The 27,935-nt window shown below is 42.3% G+C and overlaps 1 protein-coding gene across 20 annotated transcripts in view; it reads right to left on the reverse strand.

Annotated features, from left to right (window-relative positions):
* LOC309539061 (uncharacterized protein) overlaps window positions 1-27,935 on the reverse strand; it is a 230,455-nt gene that overhangs the window by 115,107 nt on the left and 87,413 nt on the right. For 6 of the 20 annotated variants that reach the window (XR_014222623.1, XR_014222625.1, XR_014222626.1 and 3 more), the window contains exons 2-3: window positions 15,323-15,416; window positions 10,085-10,169 (exon numbers count right to left, since the gene is read on the reverse strand). The exons of 4 other annotated variants lie outside the window; for them this stretch is intronic. Coding sequence is in view for 4 of the 16 variants with exons in the window: in XM_082234865.1 (XP_082090991.1) it covers window positions 15,323-15,350 (28 nt within the window). In the remaining 12 variants the exon portion in view is untranslated. Of the gene's footprint in view, window positions 1-6,828; window positions 7,723-8,805; window positions 9,970-10,084; window positions 10,170-15,318; window positions 15,417-27,935 lie in introns of those variants that run through there. 10 more of the 20 variants (XR_014222622.1, XR_014222624.1, XM_082234865.1 and 7 more) reach the window with 5 other exon arrangements.

The raw sequence follows: 27,935 nt of genomic DNA on the forward strand, positions 1-27,935 counted from the left end.
TAAAGATTAAATAGCAAACACATACTTGATAAGGCACTGCGGCTGAGAGTTGTGTCTACACATCATTTCCTGGTGAGATTGTCACTTAAGTTCACATGTCCTGGTGAAATGAACCCAAAGACCTAGGTTGGCTACCAGCTAAAAGCAAGTGACATTTTAATGTACACACTCATTCTCAAAAACTAGTTTATAGATACCAAGGAATTGCATGTGCATGGACAATGGAGTGTCTCCTAAAAACAGTCATTTGTCAATGCTTGGAGAAAAAATTCTGAATGTTCCAAAATAAACAAATGTGTGTATAATCTAAAATAGACAGCACGATAATGCATTTCATTTGTTCTGCAAGACAACAAAGAATTGCGGCCATAATCTCTGCATCACAGACAGTTTCTTATGTACACTTGCTGCCCATTCTTTCTGATCCTGCAAAAAGTTCAACAATTTTAAGAATTCAGTGTATGGACCTTCAAGCAACACTTATCATGTAACCAAGTATATTATTTTCTGTTGGTAATTTGAAAGAATTGTTTGGCTTCATTATGGAGATATAAATCATTTGGCTGAACTCATTACATGCTTTCATCTGAGAACTTGAAAAATGACATGTTCTTTACAAGCAAAGCTATCCCTTTCAACCTTTATTATACATAAGAAGATCCTGTAGGTAGCTGAACCATGAAAAGTCACATCAAAGCCTCATTTCTAAACCAAAGAGCAAATTTCCTAAGGAAATTTCTAAACCAAAGCCTCATTTCTAAACCAAAGAGCAAATTTCCTAAGGCCCAGTTTATGAAACTAAAGTGCATTTAACTATTCTGGTGGTCAATCAGACTGATGTACTAAGAATGTTGCTTGAGTGGATCACTTTCTTTGGAATAGTTGACACCCATCTCCCTTGCAGTTCAACCCACAGTTGTCCAATCACTGCCAAGCTTCCAAAAACAGATGGAGTCTTGCCATGTTGCTAAAACAATGGTTCAAGACACCTACAAGCATGCCAAATGCCCCAAGTCAATTCACAAATGTAATGGCTGTTTGGTCATGGTAATTTGCTCAAACTTTTAAAAGGTTAGTCAATTCTAGAGAATTTATGAGGATTGTGAAGAGAATATTAAGACCCTATTTAAATGCTAAATCCTATTTTCTAAAAATGTTATTAAGACCTAATATTAAGCTCAATTAAAAATAAAAATAATGCGGCATGAATTAACTCTGGTTTTACAACCAATTACTTCTTGTTTAGATTTAAAGCTCATGCTGTCTCTGCTCTTCAGGGTGAATATTTTCTTATCTAATTGATCCATATCACCACCAAATGAAGTATGCCACTATTAGTTTGATATTACAGATGGGAGGGTGAGAGAGAGAGACCTGCCACAGAGGTCACTCAATGAGCCCATGAGCATGATGAAATCTGAATCCAAGAAGAGATAGTGATGGCAACCAACTTGGCTTTAAAAGATAATCAGACAAATTGATGGAGACTAAAGTTATGCTCTACCTCCACTGTTGGAAATGCTAGGAACTGAAAGTAGGGAGAGTACTGTTGCATCCAGCTTCTGCTTCTGGGCTTCCCATAGTTATCTGCTTAGCCAATGTGAGAACAGAGCATTGGACTAACAAATGCAAGTCAACCACAGGGATCCATGTTTGAGGCCACAATGCTTTCCTTTCTTGAAAAGGTTTGGTAAAGGACCCCTGACAGTTAAGTCCAGTCGTGAACGACTCTGGGGTTGCGGTGCTCATCTCGCTTTACTGGCTGAAGGAGCCAACGTTTGTCCGCAGACAGTTTTTCTGGGTCATGTGGCCAGCATGACTAAGCCGCTTCTGGTGAAACCAGAGCAGCGCATGGAAATGCCATTTACCTTCCCGCTGGAGCGGTACCTATTTATCTACTGGCACTTTGACGCGCTTTTGAACTGCTATGTTGGCAGGAGCAGGGACCGAGCAACAGGAGCTCACCCCATCGCGGGGATTCGAATCGCCGACCTTCTGATCGGCAAGCCCTGGGCTCAGTAGTTTAAACCACAGTGCCACCCACAACCCACAATGCTTTCCTTTCTTAGGAACACTTTACTGGTTAACGGTGAAATCCTGTGCATGCTTACTCAGAAAGAATTCCCATAGTATTCAGAGGGTCTTATTCGCTAGTGAGCACATGTAGGCTTGCACCCTCATTTTCTTCCTAAAGTGTATGTGGTGGGAAATCTATTCTTTTGATTACATTTCAGCTGTTTGGACCTTATGCGAAAAAAGGTTAGTTACAATGTGTCACAGGGTAACGAATCTAAATTTAGTGGTTTTGTGAATGTTCCTTTCAAGGCTCCAAGGAGCATTCTACTCTGCATTAGAGAAAACCTTCCCTGGTGATTCAGCTCAGCTATAACCTTTACTAGTGCCAAAGGTTAATGTCCATAATTAGCAACCTTCTTTCCAGTTAGAGGGTTTGCTGCCACAGCAGCACACATTGATTATTGTTTCATATTTATGCATCTTAGTAAGGAATCAGTTGACATTGATGCTAGCACTGACAGATTCATTTTTCAAAGTCCTGAGTGGTTGATAGAAATAATGTCTGGCTGGAACAATAGCATTGAAAATGATATGTATCACAAATAAAAATATCAATTTGTGAAAACCATTTATCTAACATGAAACATTTCTATTCAGCAGCCAAATACCACTCAGTCCAAATAGAAAGGGATATATTTGGCAATGCATATTATACAGATAAATCCATAATGGAAGTGGTAGGGTGGGGTGGGGGAAAACTTATGCAATGGATACAATCAGCAGCAGCAGCAAAATTGGGAAATGTTGGGTACCACAAAGAAAAGAGCAGTCAACATTACCAGACTGAGATTTACTTCTAACATCGCCAAGACCTGCCTGCATTGTGAACCACAAGACTATCAAGTACATAGAATCATGGAATCATAGAATTGTATGTTGGAAGGGATCCCAAGGGTCATCTAGTCCAAACTCCTGCAATGCAGGAATCTCACCTAAAGCATCCATGGCAGATGGCCATCCGACTCCTGCTTAAAAACCTCCCTGTCAAACAACTCTTACTGTCAGAATGTTTCTGCTGCTGGAAAGAGAATGAATGGGAGAAAACCTCTCCCTTTCTCTCTCACACACATCCACTGCTGCTACTGAATTTTTCAAGGAAGAAGCCTGAATTCTTTCTTGGCCTTCCCTCAGGGTGGTCAAGGAGGTTTGTCGAGATGTAAGGGGAAGGGGGTTGTGAGCTGTAATGTGTGTGGAGGTGTGTGTAGCTTTGGATGAAGCGAAGGGGTAGAGTGGTTTTGACAAGGAGCAAAGGGAGAGGGTGGCTTTTCAGCAGTAGGTGGGGTAGTAAGCAAGTGAGCCTGAGTGAGTACGTATACTTTGAGTTAATAGCTTAATTGACACTTTTGTACACCTCCTTGGAATCCTCTGATGAAGGGCAGCGGAGAAATATTTTAAATAAATAAATAAATATTAGACACCAGTCACATGGAAGATGGGATTCAAGGACTGGAAAATAGAGCAACATTTGTTTCAAAAATAAATACATTCAAAGCCAGCTACTGTTGAGGAAATGGCACAGTGCTAACAACTCAAAACCTACCACTGTTGAATTTCAGACTGTAATTCAAAACAGGATGGCTCATTCCAGATCCTTGCAACACTTAACGGTCTCTAAATTCAAAATCCCAGGACTTCCCCACTGCTCCTGCAGATATCATATTAACAGAATCCTGCTGCAAGTTGCATCTCATTTACAGGCCATAACAAGCCCTGTCATAGCAGGAAAATCTGCAGCACAGCAGGGCAAAAGAAGTCATCACATAAAAACCAGCTGTTCCCTTGCAGGTTTAAACTTGGGAAGCACCATCTTTGCAAATATATTTTCCCAACCACCCTAGATGCCTAATGAGTATAATCAGATCTGGCAAATGGCGCTCACCATCTCTCAAGGCAACGTTTTACTGAGAGATGGAAACTTTTCAGACATTTTGAATACTGTAGTTCATGGAAATATGATTGTAACCCCCCCCCAAAAAAAAATAGCCATTTGATTGCATAAGTAAATCCCCTGGCTACTGGCAGTCTTGGGAATGAATATCTTTACATAGTAGGAGTGAATTTAATGCAGTGGAAGGAATTGTGACTCTCCTCCCCAAAGCCTTCTTACTCACAAAAACTAATGCATTGTGCTATGGAAAGAGAGTGAGAATGCTGGATCTAAGACAGGTGTTTCAAGTCCAGTAAATATGTCAATATGGTCCTAGTGGTAGTTAAAATGCACATTTATTTAATGAAGAAACATTGTCTGGCCAGGCCAATAAATTTATGCTGATGTTAGTTAGGTAACATAATGATTTAGCATTTTATAAACACCTCAATCAATAGATGTAGAGGACTTGGTTAATATCCATAGGCTGTTATTGAAAAGGTCTATAAGATACATAGCAGACTGCATTAGCAACTCATACCGACATCCCATCAGTTTCATTTTAAAATGAATATTAATTGCTACTATCTCATTAATTTCCACAGGGGTAGTCATGCTAGTCTCCTGCAGCAAAAACAACAGTCTTATGACATCTTAAAGACGAAGAAATTTAATAAGTCTTTGCAAAATGTGGTCTACTTCATCAGATACATTACACCAAGAGGTTCCATTCTATCACTTGTGGACTGAATTAGCGAATTGGATTTTTATCACACTATATGTGTTGCTTGAGCTCTGAATTATTGGTCATTGTTAAACACAATCCCAATTGCGGCTGTCCCTCTTGGGGGTGGGGTGAGTTTGCCACACACACACCTCTTTGAGAAGCCTTGAGTCGTTTCTCCTGAGCAGAGGGGTCATTTCTCCTTAAAGTTTAGTATACTCACAATTCCTGTTTTTACAGTGTTTGTATACATAAATGTGCAGTGCATTCCTTCACTTTCAGAGGGAAGCACCACTGATTTCCATGGGACTGATTCCTCAGAAACCGGGTATAGGATTACAGTCAGAGGCACAGCAACTATATTGCCCAAAATAGAAGACCATAGTGACCAATGACCAATGTGAATTCAAGACTCCACCGTCTCTTAAGAGAAATTAGCTATCAATTTTCAAGAGAAGCAATACTAGGGGGGGAGTGCAAAATGGTGCGGAAATATGTTGGGGATGGGGCAGGAATCTGTCAGGAAGAATAATAATCCAACTGCACATAATGGATAATAAAGGACCAGCAACTGTACATAATGGATAGTAAAGGTCCTGCAAATTGCTTCATTACTGAAACTACTATTTGAAGTGAGCCACCACCTCAAGTTGATGGGCTACTGGGAACCAAGCTACTCTGTGGAAAAGGTGAAATCAAATAGCTCCACATAATAGAACAAAACAGGAACCTGTGGGACAAGACTGGGAGGTAGAAAACAGCTGGCCCAGCCAAGAAGCTAGAAGGCAGGTGAAACTGTGCCAGAATTAATTGGGGTGCTAAGGGGTTGAAGTAACTTTGGTATTTGTACAACTTCCATTAATTTCAAGCTGATTTGCTCTGGAGATTTGTGGTAGAAGTGAGAAGCAATGTATTAATGTTAAGCCTATCCAGTAAATACAGAAAAGTTCAGATGTCTGGAATTTTTATTTCGATTACAAATGCTGGTGTGTTTATGGGGTAATTCATCTATCTCTAGTATGTCTGATAAGGTTCAGCACTGGTCAGACTCAAGGGGCTAGAAGTATATCTTATATCTGTGGAAATAATAAATTTAGTTTCAGACTAATGTTGTCAGCATTTCCCCTCTTTTATTTTGTGGCACGAACCTTTTTAACAAATGCCATTTTTCATTTGATGCAACCATTTCTCCGAGTATATTTGCCAATTTCCCAGCACACTGAAAACACTGTACAGAACATTTATTTATATTCTTTCTGATTTAATCTCTTTTGGTAGTTCTATACTTTTCAGAATATAAAATACTTATCAGCATTTAAAGGTTAGAAAGAAACAGGTTTTGTCAGCACACTGGCTGTTTATTCAACTCATAGATTATATTAGAGGGGAGGGTGTGGGAGTCTTCCCTGCTGCCTAATTTTGATGATGTTTGCAAGCAGCTGATAAAGCCCGTACAGGCAATGACTAGGACTAGTCTTCATTTTTTTTATTTTTTTATTTTATTTTATTGGAGATAACAGTTAAAGACATTTCAGCTACTGGGAAGTCACCACAAACAACAACAACAGCAGCAGCAGCAGCAACAACAACCCACAAACCAATCCTAGAATCATAGAATTGTACAGTTGGAAGTGACCCCGAGTCCAACCCAATGCAATGTTGGAATCCCAACTAAAGCATCGATGACAGATGGCCATCCACTGTCTGCTTAAAAACATCCAAGGAAGGATAGGCCACCACTTCTCATGGAAGTCTGTTCCACTGTTGAACAGCTCTTAAAAGAAAGGTACAATGGCACAAAGTGTGTAGGGGTACGCATCCATTGGCCTTTCTGTGCCACCCCTGACTTTCCTGGTTGAGTGTAAAGGACTGCAGGACCTTCTCAGCCCATTCAGCTGAATGCAGTTAGAAATCCCCTTCACACTTGCCCTCTTAACTTTGGAAGGTCAGGAGTGGAACAGGCAGGGCGGGGCCATGCTGGTCCATGTGCCCCTAATGTTTACCAGATGGTTTGCATGCTCACACCGTCCTTGAATGTTACTCCCCGGAAGAGGGGAAATGGCGAGAATAGGAATGGGGGATAAATTTCATAGAATCGTAGAGTTGGAAGAGACCACAAGGGCCATCGAGTCCAACCCCCTGCCAAGCAGGAAACGAGTCAGTTCACATCCGAAGAGGAACTTACCTCATTCACTTGAATATGAACCGAAACACGGTTATCCCTCAAACACCACATTATCTGAATTTTGTAATGCAGTTCTCCAACTAGGTAATATGCAAAAAGGGAAAAAGGAAAAGGAAAAAAAGAAGTGTATACTAATGTAAAGTGCACCATATTTATGGTTATGAATTAGGTTGTTAATGTTTATATTTCCATTCACCTGGAAAAGGCTGAATGCAAAGATAGCTGGTTTCCCTTCTTTAAGCAGAGCTCCTGTATCAATTATCCAGAATCCCTAATTTTGCCATTTCTTTGCTTCATGCTATTTTTTTGTACTCAACATATTTTCAAAATACACTGTTTTACACTTGCTTGCTTCACACTATTTTTCAACCAACACTTTTGCAAAATGCACCATTTGCTAGCATGCATCCTTTTCCTAAGGGCAACCACCCGCCAACTTTGATCTGACAGGAGTTTACTATGTCACCATTAGTTTCACATTTCCCATCTCACCCTATCCCTCCTGCTTGTGTTACAGTCAGTGTATCATATCCTAAGGGCAACTGGCCTCTGAGGCCTGTTCTTTTCAAATGTAGCATCTGCATAGAGTGGAGAACAGGACTAGGAGCAACAATAACAGCAGCCATTTCTAATATGAAGAACTTCAAAACATTGATGCTCATCAAAGTGCCACTGCTAGACATGAGGGCATAGATACTTGCCGGTAGCATCACAGACTAAGCATGGGTGCCTGTTTCAGCCCAGCCAGAGCACTTGAAGAAGGCCACACTCTGGGAGCCATGTTGACAGGGACAAACAGACATCCTTGGATCCTGCATCAGTGTGTCTAGGGAATTGTTGGTTCTAGCAAAGCTTATACAGCTGTGGAATCTGGAGGAGGGGAGGGAGAGGGAAAGACTGTTGTACACGAGCATGTTATTGTAACACCTGAAATTGTAGGAGGTAAGGAAAGAAGAAATGCATGAGCAAGACATGGCATTGCTGATAGATCAGACTAGTGCTGTGCTGAAAATTTCATGACCAGTCTCCATTTATCAGTGAGAACAGAAACTGCACATGAAAATGACCAAAGTGGAGTGAAAAGGTCAGTTGTTGTTGTTCTTGTTGTTGAGCTCCTGCTGCTGCTGCTTTTGGCACAGGAGGGAGGAGCTTCCACATATTGGCAGTTCAATGGAGTGCTTGTCCCACAATCCTTTGGATATGGCCATGGCACCTCACTCCTTTGGGGCATCTCCAACTCTGGAGGTGGGTCATGCCAACGGGGAAGCATCACACAGTTCACTCTAAAATGAGAGAACTCATGAAGGATATAAGAAACACTGTTGGGGATTAGCTGAAGGGAAGGAAAATGCAAGGCTATTCCTCTGCATACTGTCAATTATACCTTCAAGGAGCTATTTCCTTATACAATTAAAGTGTGGATTAGTTTCCTCTTTTTAGTAGATTGGGAAGCTTTCCTTATCATGTATTAGCTATTGTCCTGCACACGACAGTGGTTTTACTCACCAGAGAGGCTCAATGGAAGCCCATTTAACTATAATGGCTAATGATTCATACAAATCGGAGTTAGGAGACCAGGACTGATGAAGAACTGTGCAAGCAAGTCAGAATGTGTTGCAGGAGAAAAGACTCAATTATTCTCCAAAGGCAAGAAAGAAAAACATTTCCTTTCCCTGCTCTCCTCCAGATATATGACAAAATCATGAGCTGAAATGTTAAACTATTGTTACAATTTGGAAAGCATAAAAATGGGGTGGGGGGAATAAAATAAAATGGCAAGCTGAAAAATGCTGAAGATCATCACAGTATCGTGGATTTTCACTCCTTCTACTAATAACTGACAACGGATGCTTTGATCAAGCAGATTCTGTTGACAGAGATTTTCTACAGCAGACAGAAACTCTTATCTTCAAGCCATGAAACACAAAAAAAGTTCATAAAGACCACTTTGAATGCCATTTTCTCTGCATTATGTAAGTTTAGGGATTACTGAGCACAGAAAGGGATGTGATGAAAGATACAAAGCTTGGAAGGTGCTCCAGCGCACGGCAATTCATTACCATTACATTACATTATTCCATATTCAGGAAATATGTCTGTATTTCCCAGACTTAAGGTAGTCGTCACACTTTTCCTCCTTGATAAAATCTGAGACACATTAAAAATATTTTTTTAAAAAATCCATAGCTTGGTGATACCTTTACTGGGAGCAACCAAAATCTCACAATGATGTGATCTTCCATAACTCCTTATCAGGCAAGTTGTTACATAAAACAGGTAAGGGGGATGAGGAAACATTTAAAAACCAATCTGTTCTATGTGGAGTTGCCCTTGGGCCTGGTTCAGAAGCTCCAACTGGAGCAGCCAGATTGCTGATGAGGGCACATTATTATGACACACACACACACCACATTTTTCCCTGATGAGACTCAAGGTGGCTTACACAGAACTGCTAAAAACATAGAAAAAAACAATAATTTTAAAACAGTTAAACATTGTTAGAAGTAAAACTCTATGCATATAAAATCTATTTAAACCATACAAATAATTACAATATAAACAGCATGTGGCACCACTGTTTAAAACATTTGCACTGGTTGCCTATCTACTTCTGAGCCAGGCTGAAGGTCCTTGTCCTAATTTACTAAGTCCTGAATGACTTAGGCTCAGGGTACCTTCAGGACCACCTGAAACCTTATATCCCAGATGAAACACAGTGTTGCCCTCTAGAATGGATCCTGTAAAGTCCATTCCTCCAGACAATCCTGCGAAGAGCCCTCCTGGCACCCCATAGCGTATCTTGTCACTGGAACCTGTTGGGGAGCCAGCTGCAGACTGTTTCTGTCTATTAGTTTCCTGCACACTTCAATCTTACCTCAGTTTGGAGCTCTCCTGCTTTGCCTTAAGTGGGCATGTGTCAAGCACACACATGAAGCCAGAGATGCAGCTGTAATTTGCCACAGTGAAGAATTGTGCATGCACTGTAATTTTCCGGCACACTTATAGACTGGCAGTTTCATCCATTTAAGTTCCTCAAACCAAGCTTAAGTGGCCCCATTTCTACAGTTCACTGAGGTAACAGCCCCTTGGACAAGGACCCTTGTGCCCGATCCAGCGCTGCGTGAGAGACCATAGAAACATGGGTTGTTAAAATCAAAGCTTCCTATATATCATTGGTGCTGGTAATAATAAGAATGTGGAAGATCTTCTTATAAAATTGGACACAGTTTACCTTTCAAGGAACCTGAGTTTGCTGATGATGTGTGAGTGGCTCTTCCTTTTGTCTGTTCTGCTGCACAGTTTATTTCATTTCATCTCTGAGCAGAACAATAAAAAATGATACTGATCAGAGAGGCCTTTTTTATTATTGCTTTTCTATCTCACTTTTTCTCCTTTTGGCTCTTGAGCATTTCGGCTTTGTCAATATTGTCATTTGATGGCCACTCCGAAAATGATTAGCTGCTTCAAAGCTTTATTTGATCTGCAGCTAATGTAGTGCCAATACTGTAACCGGCAATTGCTCATATTCATTTCTCTACCAATTCACAGACAATCAGATTCATTCCCACCTTGAGACCCAGATATCAACATTCACCTGAGCCCATCAAAACAGTCAATCTACATAATGGAAAAATGTAAAAATCCAGGGGTCAGGTAAGTGCACTTTCTTCTTTCCAGCTACAAGGAATATTCTATTAGCATAACTTGCTGTCTTCAGCTGCATGTGATTTCAGCAGGTCAAATAAATGTTTGCTATTCCATTTGGTTCTTTTAAAAATAAAACAAAATAAACTTTTTTCTTATTTTAGTTGTAGAGTACCTTTTTCTGTAGATTGTGAACAAAATATCTAGCGCTTATTTTTAGTCAGCGTTATGCAACCTACCGCCCTGCTTTTAAGTAGAAATGAAAGACATACATGAGATGCATGGGGCGTTAGGGGAAGGGCAGTAATTGGTGGGGGACATGTTGTGCTCCTTCTTTTTGTCCACCTTTGGTCCACACCCTGCACTCAGCTCTCAGAACCAGTGTGGTGTGGTGGTTAAGAGCGGTAGACTCGTAATCTGGTGAACCAGGTTTGTGGCCCCGCTCCTCCACATGCAGCTGCTGGGCTAGTCACATTTCTCTCAGCCTCACTCACCTCACAGAGTGTTTGTTGTGGGGGAGGAAGGGAAAGGAGATTGTTAGCCGCTTTGAGACTCCTTAGGGTAGTGATAAATGTAAAGGTAAAGGTAAAGGACCCCTGTCAGTTAAGCCCAATCGCAAATGACTCTGGGGTTGCGGCGCTCATCTTGTTTTACTGGCCAAGGGAGCTGACGTTTGTCCACAGACAGTTTTTCTGGGTCATGTGGCCAGCATGACTAAGCTGCTTCTGGCGAAACTAGAGCAGTGCATAGAAACACCGTTTACTGCTGGAGCGGTACCTATTTATCTACTTGCACTTTGATGTCCTTTCGAACTGCTATGTTGGCAGGAGCTGGGGCCGAGCAATGGGAGCTCACCCCATTGAGGGGATTCGAACTGCCGACCTTCCGATTGGCAAGCCCTAGGCTCAGTGGTTTAGACCACAGCGCCACCTGCATTAGTGATAAAGCAGGATATCAAATCCAAACTCCTCCTCCTCTTCTTCTTCACCAAAGGCCCCTAGAAGCTGCCAGTATGTGACAGGAGCCACACTCCAGGAATGACTTTGATTGGCAAGCCAAGGGTCTTAAAGCCTTAGTGAGTTAGGGTCTTCCTCTGTGTACAAAGACAGGTTCCAGCAGATTGAGTGGATGAGACCAATAGTGAGTCCAATGGTTGTAGTAGATAAAACAATAACCACTGAGAGTGGTTAACCTGCCCATAACCTGCCCATATAGGTTAACCAGCTAGTGGGGTATTTAGACTAGAACAGTGAGCAATAATGAACATTTTGCAGAAATTTTGCTTTCTAACCCATTTATTGCTTAAACCACTTCTGTTATCCACACTCGCAAATTTCCCAGTCATTTCCTTGGTATCTGTTGTCTAGCATCTAGTTAACACCAGTACAAAGCATATGCCTAATGGATTTAGCCTATGTGTTGGCAGAGTCTTTCATTGTGGCCTTTCACACCAAACTAGAGTTAGAGGGGCTGTTGTATTAATTAGCTAATTTGTTCAGCACTTAAAAGGTGTGAGACACTATAGACATGCAATGGATTATTTACGGCAAGCTTGATATTCCTAATACTTTTCAAATCCCAACAGTAGACCATGTAATTAAAAGAATTTCATCTGCCGTAACATAACCTAGTGGTGATCTGTTTGAATCCATTTCAAAATATTTGCAACACTGAATTTCATTTGAAGTATTTACAAATATATCTGATGGTTTCTCTGCAGATTCTACACGGCATACCCTAATTCTAGTGTTCGTGAAGACAAAATACCTAACATTTTAACAGCAAGGAGTAACAGCTTGAAACTGAAAATCAAAAGCTTGCTATTCAACAGAATGAATAGAAGGAACTAGCATCTCAGTTTTATTGGCTAGCTGAAGACATTTTTTTCTTGGCCGGACTTTCAACGCTATCACATGGATCCCGCAAAAATAAAGGAACTGAGAGTGAGTTACATCCTGCTTCTCTTAACTGGTAACATCCTGAAAATACTATGAAGAGGCTCACATTTATGGCCAGTGCTCATGTGCAGATTCCATGTGGATAGCGGTACCTCCTTGTGAGGTGTATATACACAGCAGTCATGATTTGTGAGGTTTCAGATTGCACCATGTAGACAAGCCCCATGCAGAAGAACATCTTCTAAAACAGTATTTCCAGAAGAGTAATACCCCATTGTAAGGATAGTAGCAGCACATGCTCACTCCTGAGATGCTCAGAAAGGGTCTACCATAGGTGTGAACTCAGGGATAACCAAGGCAGTGCCCTGCAGATATTGCTATACTGCAACTCCCATCAGCCCTAGCCAGTATAGTCCATAGTTGGGGGTGGTGGGAGCTGTAGTCCAGCAAACCTCTGGAAGGGTGAAGGAGCTCTGAAGCATGTCCAGGTCAACAACAGGACAGGGAAGCACAGGAGGCATGGAATGCAATTAGCTTTTTATTAACAGAAAATAATGACATAGCAGAGCCCTCTAGTTTGTCCTTTCCTCTCTAGCCTCTCACTCTGAATCACTCCCAAGCAGGCAAAGGCTGTGTTAAGGGGCTGGGATCTTCCTCTGGGCCTTTCTAGCCAAGCAAGGTGCAGGACTCTCCTTGAGTGGGGTGTCAGGACAGAGGGGGGAGAGCCAGCAGGACAGAAACTGTCCTGCTGCTGGGTAGCAAGGGCAACTGCGGACTCCTCTCTGTCCGCACTTGCACTGTGACTCTCAGCCTCGAACCCTGTCCTGGAAGGCCTTCCTTCTGCAGATGTTTCCCCACCCCACTTGATTGCTCAAACCTCCTGCTTCTAGCACCTCCCTGCTCATCCCAGACTGCTCTTCAGTATCCCACCACCATGACCTAGGATCTAAGTCTTCTTCTTCTGTGTCTTTTTCTTCTCTTGGGCAGGAGCCTCCCACCACTCTTCATCATCCAGCCTGCCCCTGACAGGTAGGCACCATAGTGGCTCCCTCTGTTTTATGTATTCTAACCCCCTAAGCAAGGTGTTGGACTGCAAGAAGATCAAACCTCTCCATTCTGAAGGAAATCAGCCCTGAGTGCTCACTGGAAGGACAGATCGTGAAGCTGAGGCTCCAATACTTTGGCCACCTCATGAGAAGAGAAGACTCCCTGGAAAAGACCCTGATGTTGGGAAAGATGGAGGGCACAAGGAGAAGGGGACAACAGAGGATGAGATGGTTGGATGGTGTTCTTGAAGCTACCAGCATGAGTTTGACCAAACTGCGGGAGGCAGTGGAGGACAGAAGTGCCTGGCGTGCTCTGGTCCATGGGGTCACGAAGAGCCGGACACGACTAAACGACTAAACAACAACAACAAAAGCAAGGTGTGGGATGCGGGTGGTGCTGTGGGTTAAACCACAGAGCCTAGGACTTGCCGATCAGAAGGTCGGTGGTTTGAATCCCTGTGACTGGGTGAGCTCCTGTTGCTTGGTCCCTGCTCCTGCCAACCTAGCAGTTCGAAAGCATGACAAAGTGCAAGTAGATAAATAGGTCCCGCTCCGGCGGGAAGGTAAACGGCGTTTCTGTGCGCTGCTCTGCTTTGCCAGAAGCGGCTTAGTCATGCTGGCCACATGACCTAGGAGCTTTACGCCAGCTCCCTCAGCCAATAAAGCGAGATGAGCGCCGCAACCCCAGAGTCGGTCACGACTGGACCTAATGGTCAGGGGTCCCTCTACCTTTTAAGCAAAGTGTATTCTGAGGGCTTTGAAGGACATCAAGCATATCAAGCAATATAGTAAATAATCTCTCTCTCTCTCTCTCTCTCTCTCTCTCTCTCTCTCTCTCTCTCACACACACACACACACACACACACAGTGTGCATATAACTAGACAATCAAAGTGGCTCAATCTAGCAGTCAGGAATCAAGATAAAAAACACATACTAGATTCCCCAGCTTTTGTTAACTAAACAACATAACAGTACACTAGCTGTAAAAACAGCATCAGGGCATCAGTTTAAAAACCAGCAGCAGATAAAAACCTGGCAGAACAGAAAGATTTTGACAAGCTTTCTAACCATCAAGAGGGAAAAAGGTACACAACAAGTCTACAACAGCCAGAGACAGTTTGTAAGAATTTGGAAGAGCAGAGCTTCTTGCTGTAAAATAAAATAAAATGCAGCACCAGGTTCATGTACAGTGGTGTCTCATGTTGTGTAATCTCCGGGTTACGGAATCTTTGAGTTACAGCTTCGGCAAACCCGGAAGTGTATACTTCCAGGTTTCACTGCTCACACATGCGCAGAAGGTCTCTGGTGTGCTGCGTGCATGCGCAGAAGAACTCTATCATGCCGCGTGTGTGTGCAGAAGCGGTGCCTCTAGTTACGGATTTTTTTGGGTGCGCACGGCACCCCGAAATGAATTAAATCCATAACCAGAGGTACCACTGTACCAGGAAACAGAATGAATTGAATGGTTTTCTGTGCATGCTCTCAGTATGTGATGGCAGTAAAAGGGGCACATTTCTCTTCCTGTCTCCCATATTCTGTGAATTTTGGTTCTTCCAATGAAATTCAAGGCAGGGAAATGGACAAACACTTTCACAGAACACAGTCTAGAGCTACATACACACTTTTGTTTGCTCTGCATCCAGTCTACTCCAACTGCAAGTAGTTGTGCTGCTGATATATATCTCTCTCGAAAGACAATGGAATGTGCTTCCAGGGTTGAAGTCAAACTGCTGCATTAGTAGCACTGAAGTGACCTCCATGGGGCACAAGCCTGAGCTCTGTATGTGTGGAGGTCCTGGGCTGCCCAGATGACAAGACCCCACTCTCGGCCTTGCTGATGTGGCCCAAAGGAAAGCAGAGCAATATGTTTGGCACCTACTTGGCTGCAGGAGTTGCCATCCAACCATCTTAGTGACTCCGCTCCAGATTTGTATAGCATTTACTCCTTAGTCTTTTCTTCTTCTGAAGATATCCTATAAAGCACAAGAGGTTTAGGATCAAAGTTTTCCTTCTCCTGGATGAGCTACCTTGACAGGTTGATGAGCCCCATCTGCCCTTCACTTCCCTCTACACCATGTGCAGAAAACACCTTCTTCGCCATTGGACCCACTATTAGTCTAATCCGCTCAGAACCTGTCTTCACATGCAGGGAAAATCCCTAACTCACAGAGGGTTCTAGACCCATTGGTTACTCTCACCTGGTTTAGTTGGCCTGTTGAAGACACAGTGTTAGCCACTGTCCATATTTATCCCATAGTTTATTATGAAATATTGTGTTTTGATACATTCACCCCAATCTTTAATACAAATTGTGTAAAAGAATGATGGGCATGCTTTTTAAGTGTGTAATGTACATTCAGCTTTAAAATATGGAATTTCCTGTCAGGATGCGGTGATGGCACAATGGCTTTAAAAGAGGATTAGGCAAATTCAGGGAGGATAAGTTTACCAAGCTGGTATAAGATAAACAGTGGTGGAGATCTATTGCCTTTATGTCCTGCTTCCAGGTTTCCCAGAGGTATGTGGCTGCCCTCTTGGACAGGGAAGACAACCTGTAATCCTCTAGATGTTGTTGGACAACAACTCCCTTCATCCCTGAACACTGCCCCTGATGGCTGGGGCCAATGGGAACTGTAATCCAATGACATCTGTAGGGCCACAGGTTCTTCCTCCCTGGTCTAGGGGGGCATTTAGTCTGATCCATTAGGGCTCTTCTTATGTTTTTTAAATCCTTATATTGTCTTGGAATAATCAAGCTAATAACTTTTTTAAAAAGTGCATTAAGAACCCAAACATTTTGAGTTTTGAAGTCTAATGCTTGGCATTAGGATGTATTTTCAGACAGCAGTCTACCCAATAGGTTGCAGTACATGATTCGCTTATTAAAAATGTTGAGTGTGATAGTAGACAAAACATACTGGAAGTGAAGATTCATCTTCAGTTGGTGCTCTTCAGCAGGTAGTGAGTAAAATTTAATAGAGTGTTTGATTTACAACCCAAAGATAGGCCAAAATGAACACATTTATTTAAAAAGCACCTTTCACACTCTGAAAAAAACCTTTGACAGCATTACTTAATAAAAAAAAAACTCAGTGCCATTGAAAATTCATTTATGAGTGGAATAGCAGTTAGCAGCTGACACCACTAATGTGTGCAAAGAATCTTTCCTCGGGTTTGTCCATCTCATCTTTCATCTCTGTCTCGACAAATGAACTGTTTTCATAGCATGATAATTATGCTGTCTTGTCTCCCCTAAAATACTGTGATTTCACTCCACTGAGAGAAATAAAAATGAGATGAACTATGTGAGTGAAAGGCTTGAAATACAATGCAGGTCAGGCATCGTTTGTAATGGTGGGGCGGGGGGGGGATATTGGTAGTATTAAAGCACAGTGCAGTTTTACTTCTTCTGACAAAAGTCATGAAAAGTGGCGACAACTGCTGCTGTTTCATTTATCAGAAGAAGCCAGAGTTTTGCTTAGCTTTTTTAAAGAAGGGTCAGTGTAAAATACCAGTTAAGCTTAAAGTATTGCAAGACAGAAATCATGAAAAGCGGTGACAACTGCTACTGCTTCATTTTTCAGAAGAAGACAGAGGGTTTTTTTTTAAAAAAAGAACAGCCCGTTTAAAATACTAGTTAAGTTTGAATTCTTGCAAAACAGGCCAAGAATGCGAGTTTATTTTGTTTGCCTTTATTGCTTTGCCAGCTTAAATCAGTTTTCTGCTGCATCAGCCAAAAAGAGGTCAGACACTCAAACAGTGCCAACGCTCTGCGTCCTGCAGGTGGAAATACAGCTAGGTGGAAAGCAAAATCAAACAAAACTGTCACTCAGAAAATGCATAAATAAAGCTACACGTATCTTAAGATATACAGAACTGGGGGGGAAATAGGAAAGAGAATCAATATGCTTTGGGACATTGTTTCTTGCAGGGTTTTTGTTTGTTATTTTTACATGTTGGAACAATATCCACTGGGAACGGTTCAGAATTTAATGCTCAGCTTAAGAAAAACCACTGTCAATAACGCAGGGTGGTGGTTCATCCTTACCAGTGGCTCCCATAGGTGTATTTCAGGACCACAAGTAGGGTGCTAATGACAACTGAGCTACAGCCTTGCAGAGATGTCATCTGCATGAACTGGACCTCCATGTAGGGGTTGTCTGCTTAGCTGCTGCAATGCCCCACAGTGGGGTAGCACTTTTTGAAGCAGTCAAAATTGCACAAATCACACCAACCATATATATTGCTCCCCCACTGAACTGTTGGCTGACAAAAATGTTGTGTCTGGTAGAACAGCCAAGTTACAAGCCCAGAGGTACTTTTACAGGTGTTGCTGCAGTGGAAGCTGGTTCATTAGGACAAATTGAGTCTTGTTCCACTATCCTCAGCCAGCCCCGACCTGCCTGCCTTACTGCAGATATTAATATCGTGCAACTTGAAGTGACTGGATGCAGAAAAACTGACTCCTTTCTGAAATGAAACATTGTCCACTATATTGGCCATTAGACCCATAAGATTGTTCAAAACTTGACTTGTAGAACTTCCTTCAAAACAGAACACAAACATTAAAGATAAATCCAAAGAATTCCATACAAGATCTTGTGCTGTCCAGTGCAGGCTCAGCATCTGAGAAATAAAATATAATTCCAAACAGATCTATAAGAAAAGATATTTCTCTCTCTCTCCTTACAGCCTTAAGCTATGTGCTCCAGGAGAGCTACATTACATCCTTACTCCCACAGAGCCTGGGAACAAAGGACCCAAGCCACCACACTTCCAAGATGGCAAATTTGTACTTCAATAGCCGCCCAAGTGATCTAAGGTTAATTACTCACATGTTAGCTAGCAGAGCACAATAACAATTATTATCAACCCATCAAGGAGCTCAAAATCCACGTAGTATACAGTGGAATTTCCCCTTGTTAAACCTTTTCAGCAATATACACTGTCAGTCTCCATTTCAGTGTCAATTAAAAAATTATACTTAACATACCTTCCTACTTACAAGAAGTCCAGTCATGGCTCCCTCAAAGAATTCTGGCAACCACAGCCTGTTAAGGGTACTTAACAGCTCTTCACAGAGCTACAATTTCCAGGTTGGTTTAATGATCAATCCCTCAGTGCCAGGGAACGCTGGGAATTTAGGAAATACAGGGGTTCCTAGAAAGGTCCCAGCACCCTTAACAAAAAACCTTTCTCAGGATCCTTTGAGGAAAGCCAGGACTATTTAAAGTGTTATAATACTACTTCAAATGTATAGTGCAGATGGGGCCATAGCATTGCATTATTGTACAGCACACTTGAATCTGTCAGGATGAAGCATGGCTTTAAAAAAAAAGCAACAACACCAAATTAATTAATTAATATAAATGTCAAATCATGATGTGGTGAAGCTTTCAGCATGCATCATCGTATACTCTTGCATGCCGGTACAGCTAGTCTTTGGAACAGAGCAGGCTGTCAATCTTTTCCCACCGTTGCATGTCTGCCTAGGCAACCTTTTACTTGAAGGGAATTTATCAGAAAGAAATTGGCTAAGACACAGTTCTTCCTTCTCTTGTGTTTAATTAGCATAGAAGGTTTGTCTCTGATAAATGCTCAAGATCAGACAAATCTGATTAGAACAATGATTGATGAATATGAATGATGGGGAAGGCAGGCAGGGAGTATTTTCTAGTATTCATTTTAAAACAAACTTGTGCCCTAAAACGTATAATAATTTGCAAGCGAAAAGGACATCTTCATTTTCTAAATGGGGTCTTTTTAAATGATAGGCAATAATGGGAGGATAAGTCCATTATTCATTTATAAGGGAATTAGCATAACAAAGCTGCTTAATGCGAGAGTTCAGAAAGCTCTGATTAATAAATTAATCCTTACATTTTACAATAGATCTCATTTTTGAATAATTCTTATAAGAAAATCTTTTAATAACTTCAGTGTTTTTCCACTCAGAGTGTTAACCATTTGTTTGCTGCTGCATAAGCAGAAGTAAATGCCCAAGAGCAGACAGCACTCTTATGTTGCATTGTGCTTGTAGTGGAGAAACTTTGCTGTGAACAGTGCCCATCTCATTCCCTAGGAGGCAGCTTGGAGTGTGATATGTGCATATGTGCAAGAGCCAAAAAGAGCAAGTTTCTATTTCAGCCTGATCCTTTACAGAGAAGCAGGAAACACTCAGTTTAGCAAGGCCTGCCTGCACCCATAATGGCAACCTTTGTACACCTCATGCTCTCTCCAGAAAGCAAAGGGAGAAGAAGCTTTGTTGCACACTCTTATGCATCAAGACTTTATGGTTTGCTCTCACTTGAGAGCAGCTGCTACTAAAGTAAATGACAAACAACTTAGGTCACACATTCACCATATACTTAAAGGACTGTTGTAGCACTTAAAACAGTCTTGTGTTCCCCCTACCCAATGAATCCTGGAAACTGTAGCTTGTTAAGGGTGCAGGGAATGGTAGCTCTGGGACAAACTACCATTCCCAGGGTTCTTTTTGGAGGGATCCCATCACTGTTAAAGTGGTATATTTTCTGGCACCCACTAAAAATACTTTTGTATAGGCAAGCCTATCGAGACTTGCAGAAGCTGTCATGTGTTTCAACCTGGTATTAGCTTGCTGTTGGTTTTATTTATTTTTGAATGTTTTACATATTTGCTTTTAGACTTTTTATTGTTTTAAATTTTTTTGGAAACCACATTGAGGTTTTATTGATTGCAATAATCAGTATATAGATGTGAAGCAGAGGCACTGGCTAGCCCCTGCTTTTGAGGGGGCTGGAGCCACATGATGTGCTGGCACAGCATGTGTGACATTGCATATGATGTTACCACTCCTTTAAGAACTTTGGGGGGGTCCAAAGTGCCTTGCCCCCCCCCCCCGATTGTGAAATCAATATGTAAATGAAAATGAAATGAGACATGGTCTTATTTGCAAAGCTAGCCACAATGCCAAGGATGGGATGTGGGAGTAGGGTTCTTCTGTGACTTTTCCTTTCCCCTTCCCAGGAGAGTTGTGGAGATGAATGAGTAATGGTGTGTTCCTGGGCACATGGAAGAAAACTCCACTTGTCTCAGTAGAATGACTGCAAATATGTACCGGATCAAGCCTCAAGCTAGCGTTCTGGCTTATGCTCAAAGAGAAGCAGGATGAAACTTAAGCATTGGCTGCAGGCCTCTCATCATCAACACAGTAGCTATCAATGTATTTGAATATCATCATCTTTTGGAAGCTATTAATGGTGTGAGACCTTGGTATGTATAATGTATTTTGGTTTGAATGAGACTGCCTAATTTGGAGGTGTTGTCTTTAAACTGGGGGAAAAAATCCCTGCACCCAAATAATGAGGTGGCTTGAAATAACAGTATTATAAAAAACTATTATTAATTAAATTTCTATCCTGCCTTTTCTCCCAAAGGAGCCCAGGGCAGCAAACAAGAAAGTAATATAATAATTTCAAGGTTGCTAGCAACAGCCTTTCAGTCTGCAAATGCCTGGGTGTGCAGGAATGTTTTGGAATTAAAAGCTGAGACAGACACATCTCACCAGGGAGGGTATCAACACATAATGGGGAGGGGGATGCATGGAGGCTGAATGCACATCCTGGTGTCAGAGGCTGTAGTATGCAGCAAGGTGCAACCCCAGTCCATCTGTGCCCCTGCCAGCACAAAGTGATAACCCTTCTGGCAAGGGCAGGAATGTTCTTCCTAGCTCAAATGACATGCAAGAGCAGCAGCTGGGCAGTGAGTTAGCTGTCCTCCATGCACTGCCTACAGTTTGAAGGGGGCATCCATTTAAATCATGCATGCCTAGCAAAGAGGACTCTGAATCACACTGATAGTATCCTTAATAATACAGCTGCTTTGGCAGGCAGGTCAGGGCTGGAATTATTTCTGAGGAAACATGTAGTATCCCAGAGATTCTACAGCTGATTGGTGGTTGAAACATCTGAGGACTGAGAGGGAGTCTTCTAACCAGGACTGGCCCACCAAATCCCAAACGCCAAACCAAACCAGGCCAATTTGGGTACACCCGGGATTTGGCCAGAGTAGAGTCACCATTGTGCCTTTCCTCTCTTCAAAATGTGAAGAAGCATGGGTGTTAAATCCTGCTATCCAATGAAGCTGGGGCATTCCTGAGGGGGCATGTTCAGTGTAAGAGAAGTCAAGCCAGTGCAAACAGGAATTGAATAGGAATTGGGTAGGAAGAGCAATTCATTATGGATTTTTGAGGGGGTATATGCTGGGATCGTCTGCATGCACACTGTAGCCTGTCATGTTTGCGTCCCCAGTCTTAAATGCTAGCAAATTATATTTCCCATTAGTCTTTGTGCTCAAGGCCTATGGCTGGTATGTTTTTCAGACCCAATGAAGACAAAAGAAATAGCTTGCCTCCTTGCCACCTACTTACCACTGCTGCTTGAAAGTAGTTTCTAGGGAAAAGAAAGGTAGCAGGGACATCTTGGAATGGCCTGAGCTTATTTAGGAACAGAGACTAAATTCAAAGCAATCTTGGCTTAGATTTTTAAAAGCATATTTTTCCTGAACAGGGCATATTCACTTCAAGACTACCCAGTTTGCGAACAGTACCTACTAAGGAATTAACATGCCTCATTTTGAAGTAGGGCTATGCAACACAATCAATATATTAATATATATGGAATGATGCTTATTCTGAGTACCCACATAGCTATACCCCACATGCCTCATGATCTGCTTTGCCAAGAGCCTCAAAGGGATGCTTAAGCAGCCATATTGATGCCCAGCAGCTAGCACCACTCTTCAGTCTTGTTAATTTCACTTCTTTTTCCTCTCCTTGCTGGGAAGGTTGCTAATATTCTATTTTTCTCCAGGTATAGTAACAGGGTCCCTTCTCCCTTGACACTATGATAAGAGAACAGACACCATGTTTGAAGCTGTGGAGAATTTTAATACAATCCAGCATAAGAAGCAAGATAGGAACACAATTACTGTCACACAGATATGCTCTCTGGGCTGTTCCTAGCACTGCATTTTAGTGACACACATTTTTGAGTTCCATGATCCTTAGATGATACATCAACAACACTTAGGCATGAATATGGATGTTGCTACTGCACATGTCAAGTCACATGTACATCTGACTTGCATCTGGTTCTCTGTCACCCCCCAGAAAACTTTTGTTGTTAAGGATTTATTCAATAATTTATAGGAAAAGTGCTATGTAAATATTAAGTATCATTGCCAATTACTATTCTTCCCACCTATCAATGACAAACTAAGTCTGTCAGAAACCCACATCCAACCAGAAACTTAAAGATAATAGTAGCCAACATAGTGCCCTCCAGAGACTGTTAGAATACAACTCCCATAAGCCACTAATGACATGGCTAAGGGATGCTAGGAGGTGTAGTTCAGTGGCCTCTGGTAGATACCACATTGGTTCTCCATGCTCTGTGGTGCCTCATTCCCAGTCTTCTGAGCTGGGAAGGCTCTGTGAAGAAGCTGACCAGCAACACAAGGCCAGAGAAAAAGGGGTCAAGCAACAAGAGAGCTGTTTGGGAGGCAGACAGCATTAGAAACTGGTCTGTAGGTGGACAGGGCTTCTCTTGTGGCTATACATTGTAGGGAAAAATCACTAGTGGTGGGCTGGCTATCTTTCAGGAAATGTTCTGACTGAGGGACTCCGAGAAGCCTCCAACAAAAGACAAGAGTTTCTTAGACCATAGTTTGTAAGTCATCGTTTTATGACATGCTTTAATTCACTCATGAGCAGAATGCAAGCATTTGGTCCTTGAGTCAAACTCCTCACAGTAGCTTTGGCTGGATGGGAGTTGTAGACCAAAACATTTGAGGGACACTAGGTTAGTGAAGACTGCTATAGACTTCAGCATACAAAATGTGTTTTGTTCACCTACTGTAAAAGCTCTTCCTAAGTTTTGCCTGCTAATGTCAACAAGCTTAATTAATGGACTTCAATGTCTCTACACTAATGCGCAAAGCATGGGAAATAAACAAGATGAGCTTGAGCTCTTGGTACAGCAAACTAAATATAACATAATAGGCATCACTGAAACCTGGTGGGATAAGTCCCACGATTGGAATGTAATAATGGGGGGATACAATCTATTTCAGAGAAACAGACCAGACAAGAAAGGAGGAGGAGTGGCGTTATATGTCAGGGATGTGTATACCTGTGAAGAGATCCAAGATTTAGAACCTCAAAGCCAAAGTGAGAGCATTTGGGTCAAAATTAAGGGAGAGAAGAATAACAGAGACCTCATTGTGGGAGTTTACTATAGATCCCCAAGCCAAACGGAGGACATAGATGATGCCTTCCTGGAACAGATGGCCAAGCATGCAAAAGGAAGGGAGATAGTAGTAATGGGGGACTTCAATTACCCGGATATTTGTTGGACGTCAAACTCAGCCAAGAGCATAAGGTCAAACAGATTCCTCACTGGCCTTGCAGACAACTTCATTGTCCAGAAAGTGGGAGAAGCAACAAGAGGAACAGCCATTTTAGATCTGGTCCTAACCAATGTTGATGACCTGGTTAGTGGGGTAGATGTGGAAGGATCATTAGGCGCGAGTGATCATGCTCTTCTGAAGTTTACTATACAGCGGAAAGGAGCAGCCAAGCATACTAGGACTCAATTTCTTGACTTTAAGAAACCCGACTTCATAAAACTTAGGGAAGTGCTGGGTGAGATCCCATGGACAGCAATACTAAAAGGAAAGGGAGTTCATGATGGCTGGGAGTTTGTTAAGAGGGAGATAGTACAAGCACAACGACAGGCAATACCAATGAGACGGAAACGTGGAAGGTGCCTAAAGAAGCCAGGGTGGCTATCTAAAGAACTTTTAACTGAATTAAGATTAAAAAAGGATGTGTACAAAAAATGGAAAAGGGGGGAAACCACCAAAGAGGAATTCAAACAAATAGCCAGCACGTGTAGACACAAAGTCAGAAAAGCTAAAGCACAGAATGAACTCAGGCTTGCTAGAGAGGTTAAAAGCAACAAAAAAGGCTTTTATGGGTATGTTCGTAGCAAAAGGAAGAACAAAGAAACAGTGGGGTCACTCAGAGGAGAAGATGGTGAAATGCAAACAGGGGACACAGAAAGGGCTGAACTCCTCAATGCCTTCTTTGCCTCAGTCTTCTCCGATAAAGAAAACAATGCCCGACCTGAAGAATTTGGAGCAAATGATTCAGCAAAGGAAACACAGCCCAGAATAACTAAGGAGATAGTACAAGAATATTTGGCTAGTTTAGATGTATTCAAGTCTCCAGGGCCAGATGAACTGCATCCAAGAGTATTAAAAGAACTGGCAGATGTGATCTCAGAACCACTGGCAGTCATCTTTGAGAATTCCTGGAGAACAGGCGAAGTCCCGGCAGACTGGAGGAGGGCAAATGTTGTCCCTATTTTCAAAAAGGGGAAAAGAGAGGACCCAAATAATTACCGCCCAGTCAGTCTGACATCAATACCAGGGAAGATTCTGGAACAGATCATTAAGCAAACAGTCTGTGAGCACCTAGAAAGGAATGCTGTGATCACCAATAGTCAGCATGGATTTCTGAAAAATAAGTCATGTCAGACTAACCTGATCTCGTTTTTTGACAGAATTACAAGCCTGGTAGATGAAGGGAACGCAGTGGATGTAGCCTACCTTGATTTCAGCAAGGCATTTGACAAGGTGCCCCATGATATTCTTGTAAAGAAGCTGGTAAAATGCGGTCTTGACTATGCTACCACTCAGTGGATTTGTAACTGGCTGACTGCCCGAACCCAAAGGGTGCTCATCAATGGTTCCTCTTCATCCTGGAGAAGAGTGACTAGTGGGGTGCCACAGGGTTCTGTCTTGGGCCCGGTCTTATTCAACATCTTTATCAACGACTTGGATGATGGACTCAAGGGCATCCTGATCAAATTTGCAGATGACACCAAACTGGGAGGGGTGGCTAACACCCCAGAGGACAGGATCACACTTCAAAACGACCTTGACAGATTAGAGAACTGGGCCAAAACAAACAAGATGAATTTTAACAGGGAGAAACGTAAAGTATTGCACTTGGGCAAAAAAAATGAGAGGCACAAATACAAGATGGGTGACACCTGGCTTGAGAGCAGTACATGTGAAAAGGATCTAGGAGTCTTGGTTGACCACAAACTTGACATGAGCCAACAGTGTGACGCGGCAGCTAAAAAAGCCAATGCAATTCTGGGCTGCATCAATAGGAGTATAGCATCTAGATCAAGGGAAGTAATAGTGCCACTGTATTCTGCTCTGGTCAGACCACACCTGGAGTACTGTGTCCAGTTCTGGGCACCACAATTCAAGAAGGACACTGACAAACTGGAACGTGTCCAGAGGAGGGCAACCAAAATGGTCAAAGGCCTGGAAACGATGCCTTATGAGGATCGGCTAAGGGAGCTGGGCATGTTTAGCCTGGAGAAGAGGAGGTTAAGGGGTGATATGATAGCCATGTTCAAATATATAAAAGGATGTCACATAGAGGAGGGAGAAAGGTTGTTTTCTGCTGCTCCAGAGAAGCGGACACGGAGCAATGGATCCAAACTACAAGAAAGAAGATTCCACCTAAACATTCGGAAGAACTTCCTGACAGTAAGAGCTGTTCGACAGTGGAATTTGCTGCCAAGGAGTGTGGTGGAGTCTCCTACTTTGGAGGTCTTTAAGCAGAGGCTTGACAACCATATGTCAGGAGTGCTCTGATGGTGTTTCCTGCTTGGCAGGGGGTTGGACTCGATGGCCCTTGTGGTCTCTTCCAACTCTATGATTCTATGATTCTAAGCTACTTCTTAAACTTCTCAATTCATTCTTAGAATCTGCATTGCATTAATAAAGCTTCATTATATTTTCTCTGCTATTCCAGATGAAGCACGGTGCAAAATCATTTTCCCCATCATCTTCCAAAGAGTCAACAAGCAGCCTTCTTAATCCTCTTGCTTTAAAAGGCTTTAACTTTTTGTGTGTCTTCAACCTTTTAAACCTCGGTGAATCAATTTCTTTCATCCAGACCCATTTAAAAGGCTTTATTTGGAGGATGTTATTAAAACATCTGGCATAGGAGCTCTGAATCTATGGAGAGAACCCAGGACAGTCTTTCTGCCTCCTAAATTTGATGTAAGGATCAAATCATCACACTTTAAGCCATCTGTTCATATCTGAAGTTTAGCATTATCTTCACAAATGTTTTGTGTTAGTTGTTGAACACCAAATATGTTGACCCATGTCCAAAGAAACATCACTGTACTTACATTCGACTGAAATTAGTCAGACGGCATGGCTAACATGTCCCATTGATTTCAAAGGGAAGTAGGTGCTGGCAAATTGTCCAAGCACATACATTTTGTGGTCCCTCGAGAACCAAGACCAGGTGGTGGGTATAATCAGCCCATATCTTTATTGGCCAGCAGCATATAAGTGGGGTTGGCATGGCAAAAGGGCAAGGATCATTTTTCTCATTTCGTTCAGCCCCTGCTGACATAATTACATTTTGTCACCATTGGGAACTGCCCAACCCCTTTCCTGGGAGTAGCTCAACTTTGAACCCTGGTGTGCTGCAAGCCAAGCATCCAGGGTTTAACTGAGCAACCACAATAAGAGACTTCAGCTGGACGGAGTCCCTAACCTGAATTTTGGGCATGCCATAGCCAATTCTCCTCCCAGGCCCCTTTTAGAGAGCCCTCCTTTGCTATGCTGATCCTGTCCTGTGCCATTTCCACTCACAGTTTAGAAAGCCCGTCAATGCCTGACATAAGTTCCCAGACAGAAAGGCAAAAAAACTCACCAACCAAGGTACCAATTAAGGCTGATAAGAAGAAGAAGAAATACATTTTTGATCCTGTCACTCAGCAACCCTAATAGCTCAATGAAGCTCTAACCCAAGGATGGACCAGTGGGGCAAAATGACCCCAAAGTGAGGGCTTTTAAGGCCTAGGCTCCTTTCACCCTCTTGTGAGGCTTGGACTCAAACTGTGCTGCAAAGGAAGACTGCAGCCAATCTCAATGGGGATTCAGCTCATCACTGATCAGCTATGGCCTTTTTTGAACATAGAAGACTTGGCCACGGTACTCCAAGACCTGCTAATTTCCAGAGTGGATTATTGCAACACACTGTACAGAGAGCTGCCTTTGAAGATGGCTCCGAAACTTCAGCTAGCCCAAAGTGCAGCAGTCAGCTTACTGGCTGGGTTTGTACTTCTCACCATATGCTGAAGACACATGGCTTTACCCTGCCTGCCCTTTGACATTGGGAACACATGTTTTAGGAAACACCTCATTCTCTTGATAGTAATCCACTTTTACTGTTTTACTGTTCTATTTTTAAATTGTTGTAACCTGCTCTGGGGCATCATTGTGAAGGGAGGGCAATGGCAACAGCAGCAGCAGCAACAACAACAACATAGTAATAACAATAAAGAGAATACTGATAAATCAACAAAACATGCCTTGTACCCTTGTAGTGAAGGGCCATAGCTCAGTGG

This window comes from Podarcis vaucheri (genome assembly GCF_965113315.1).
Source record: "Podarcis vaucheri genome assembly, chromosome: 8".
In the NCBI taxonomy this organism is placed as follows: Eukaryota; Metazoa; Chordata; class Lepidosauria; order Squamata; family Lacertidae; genus Podarcis; species Podarcis vaucheri.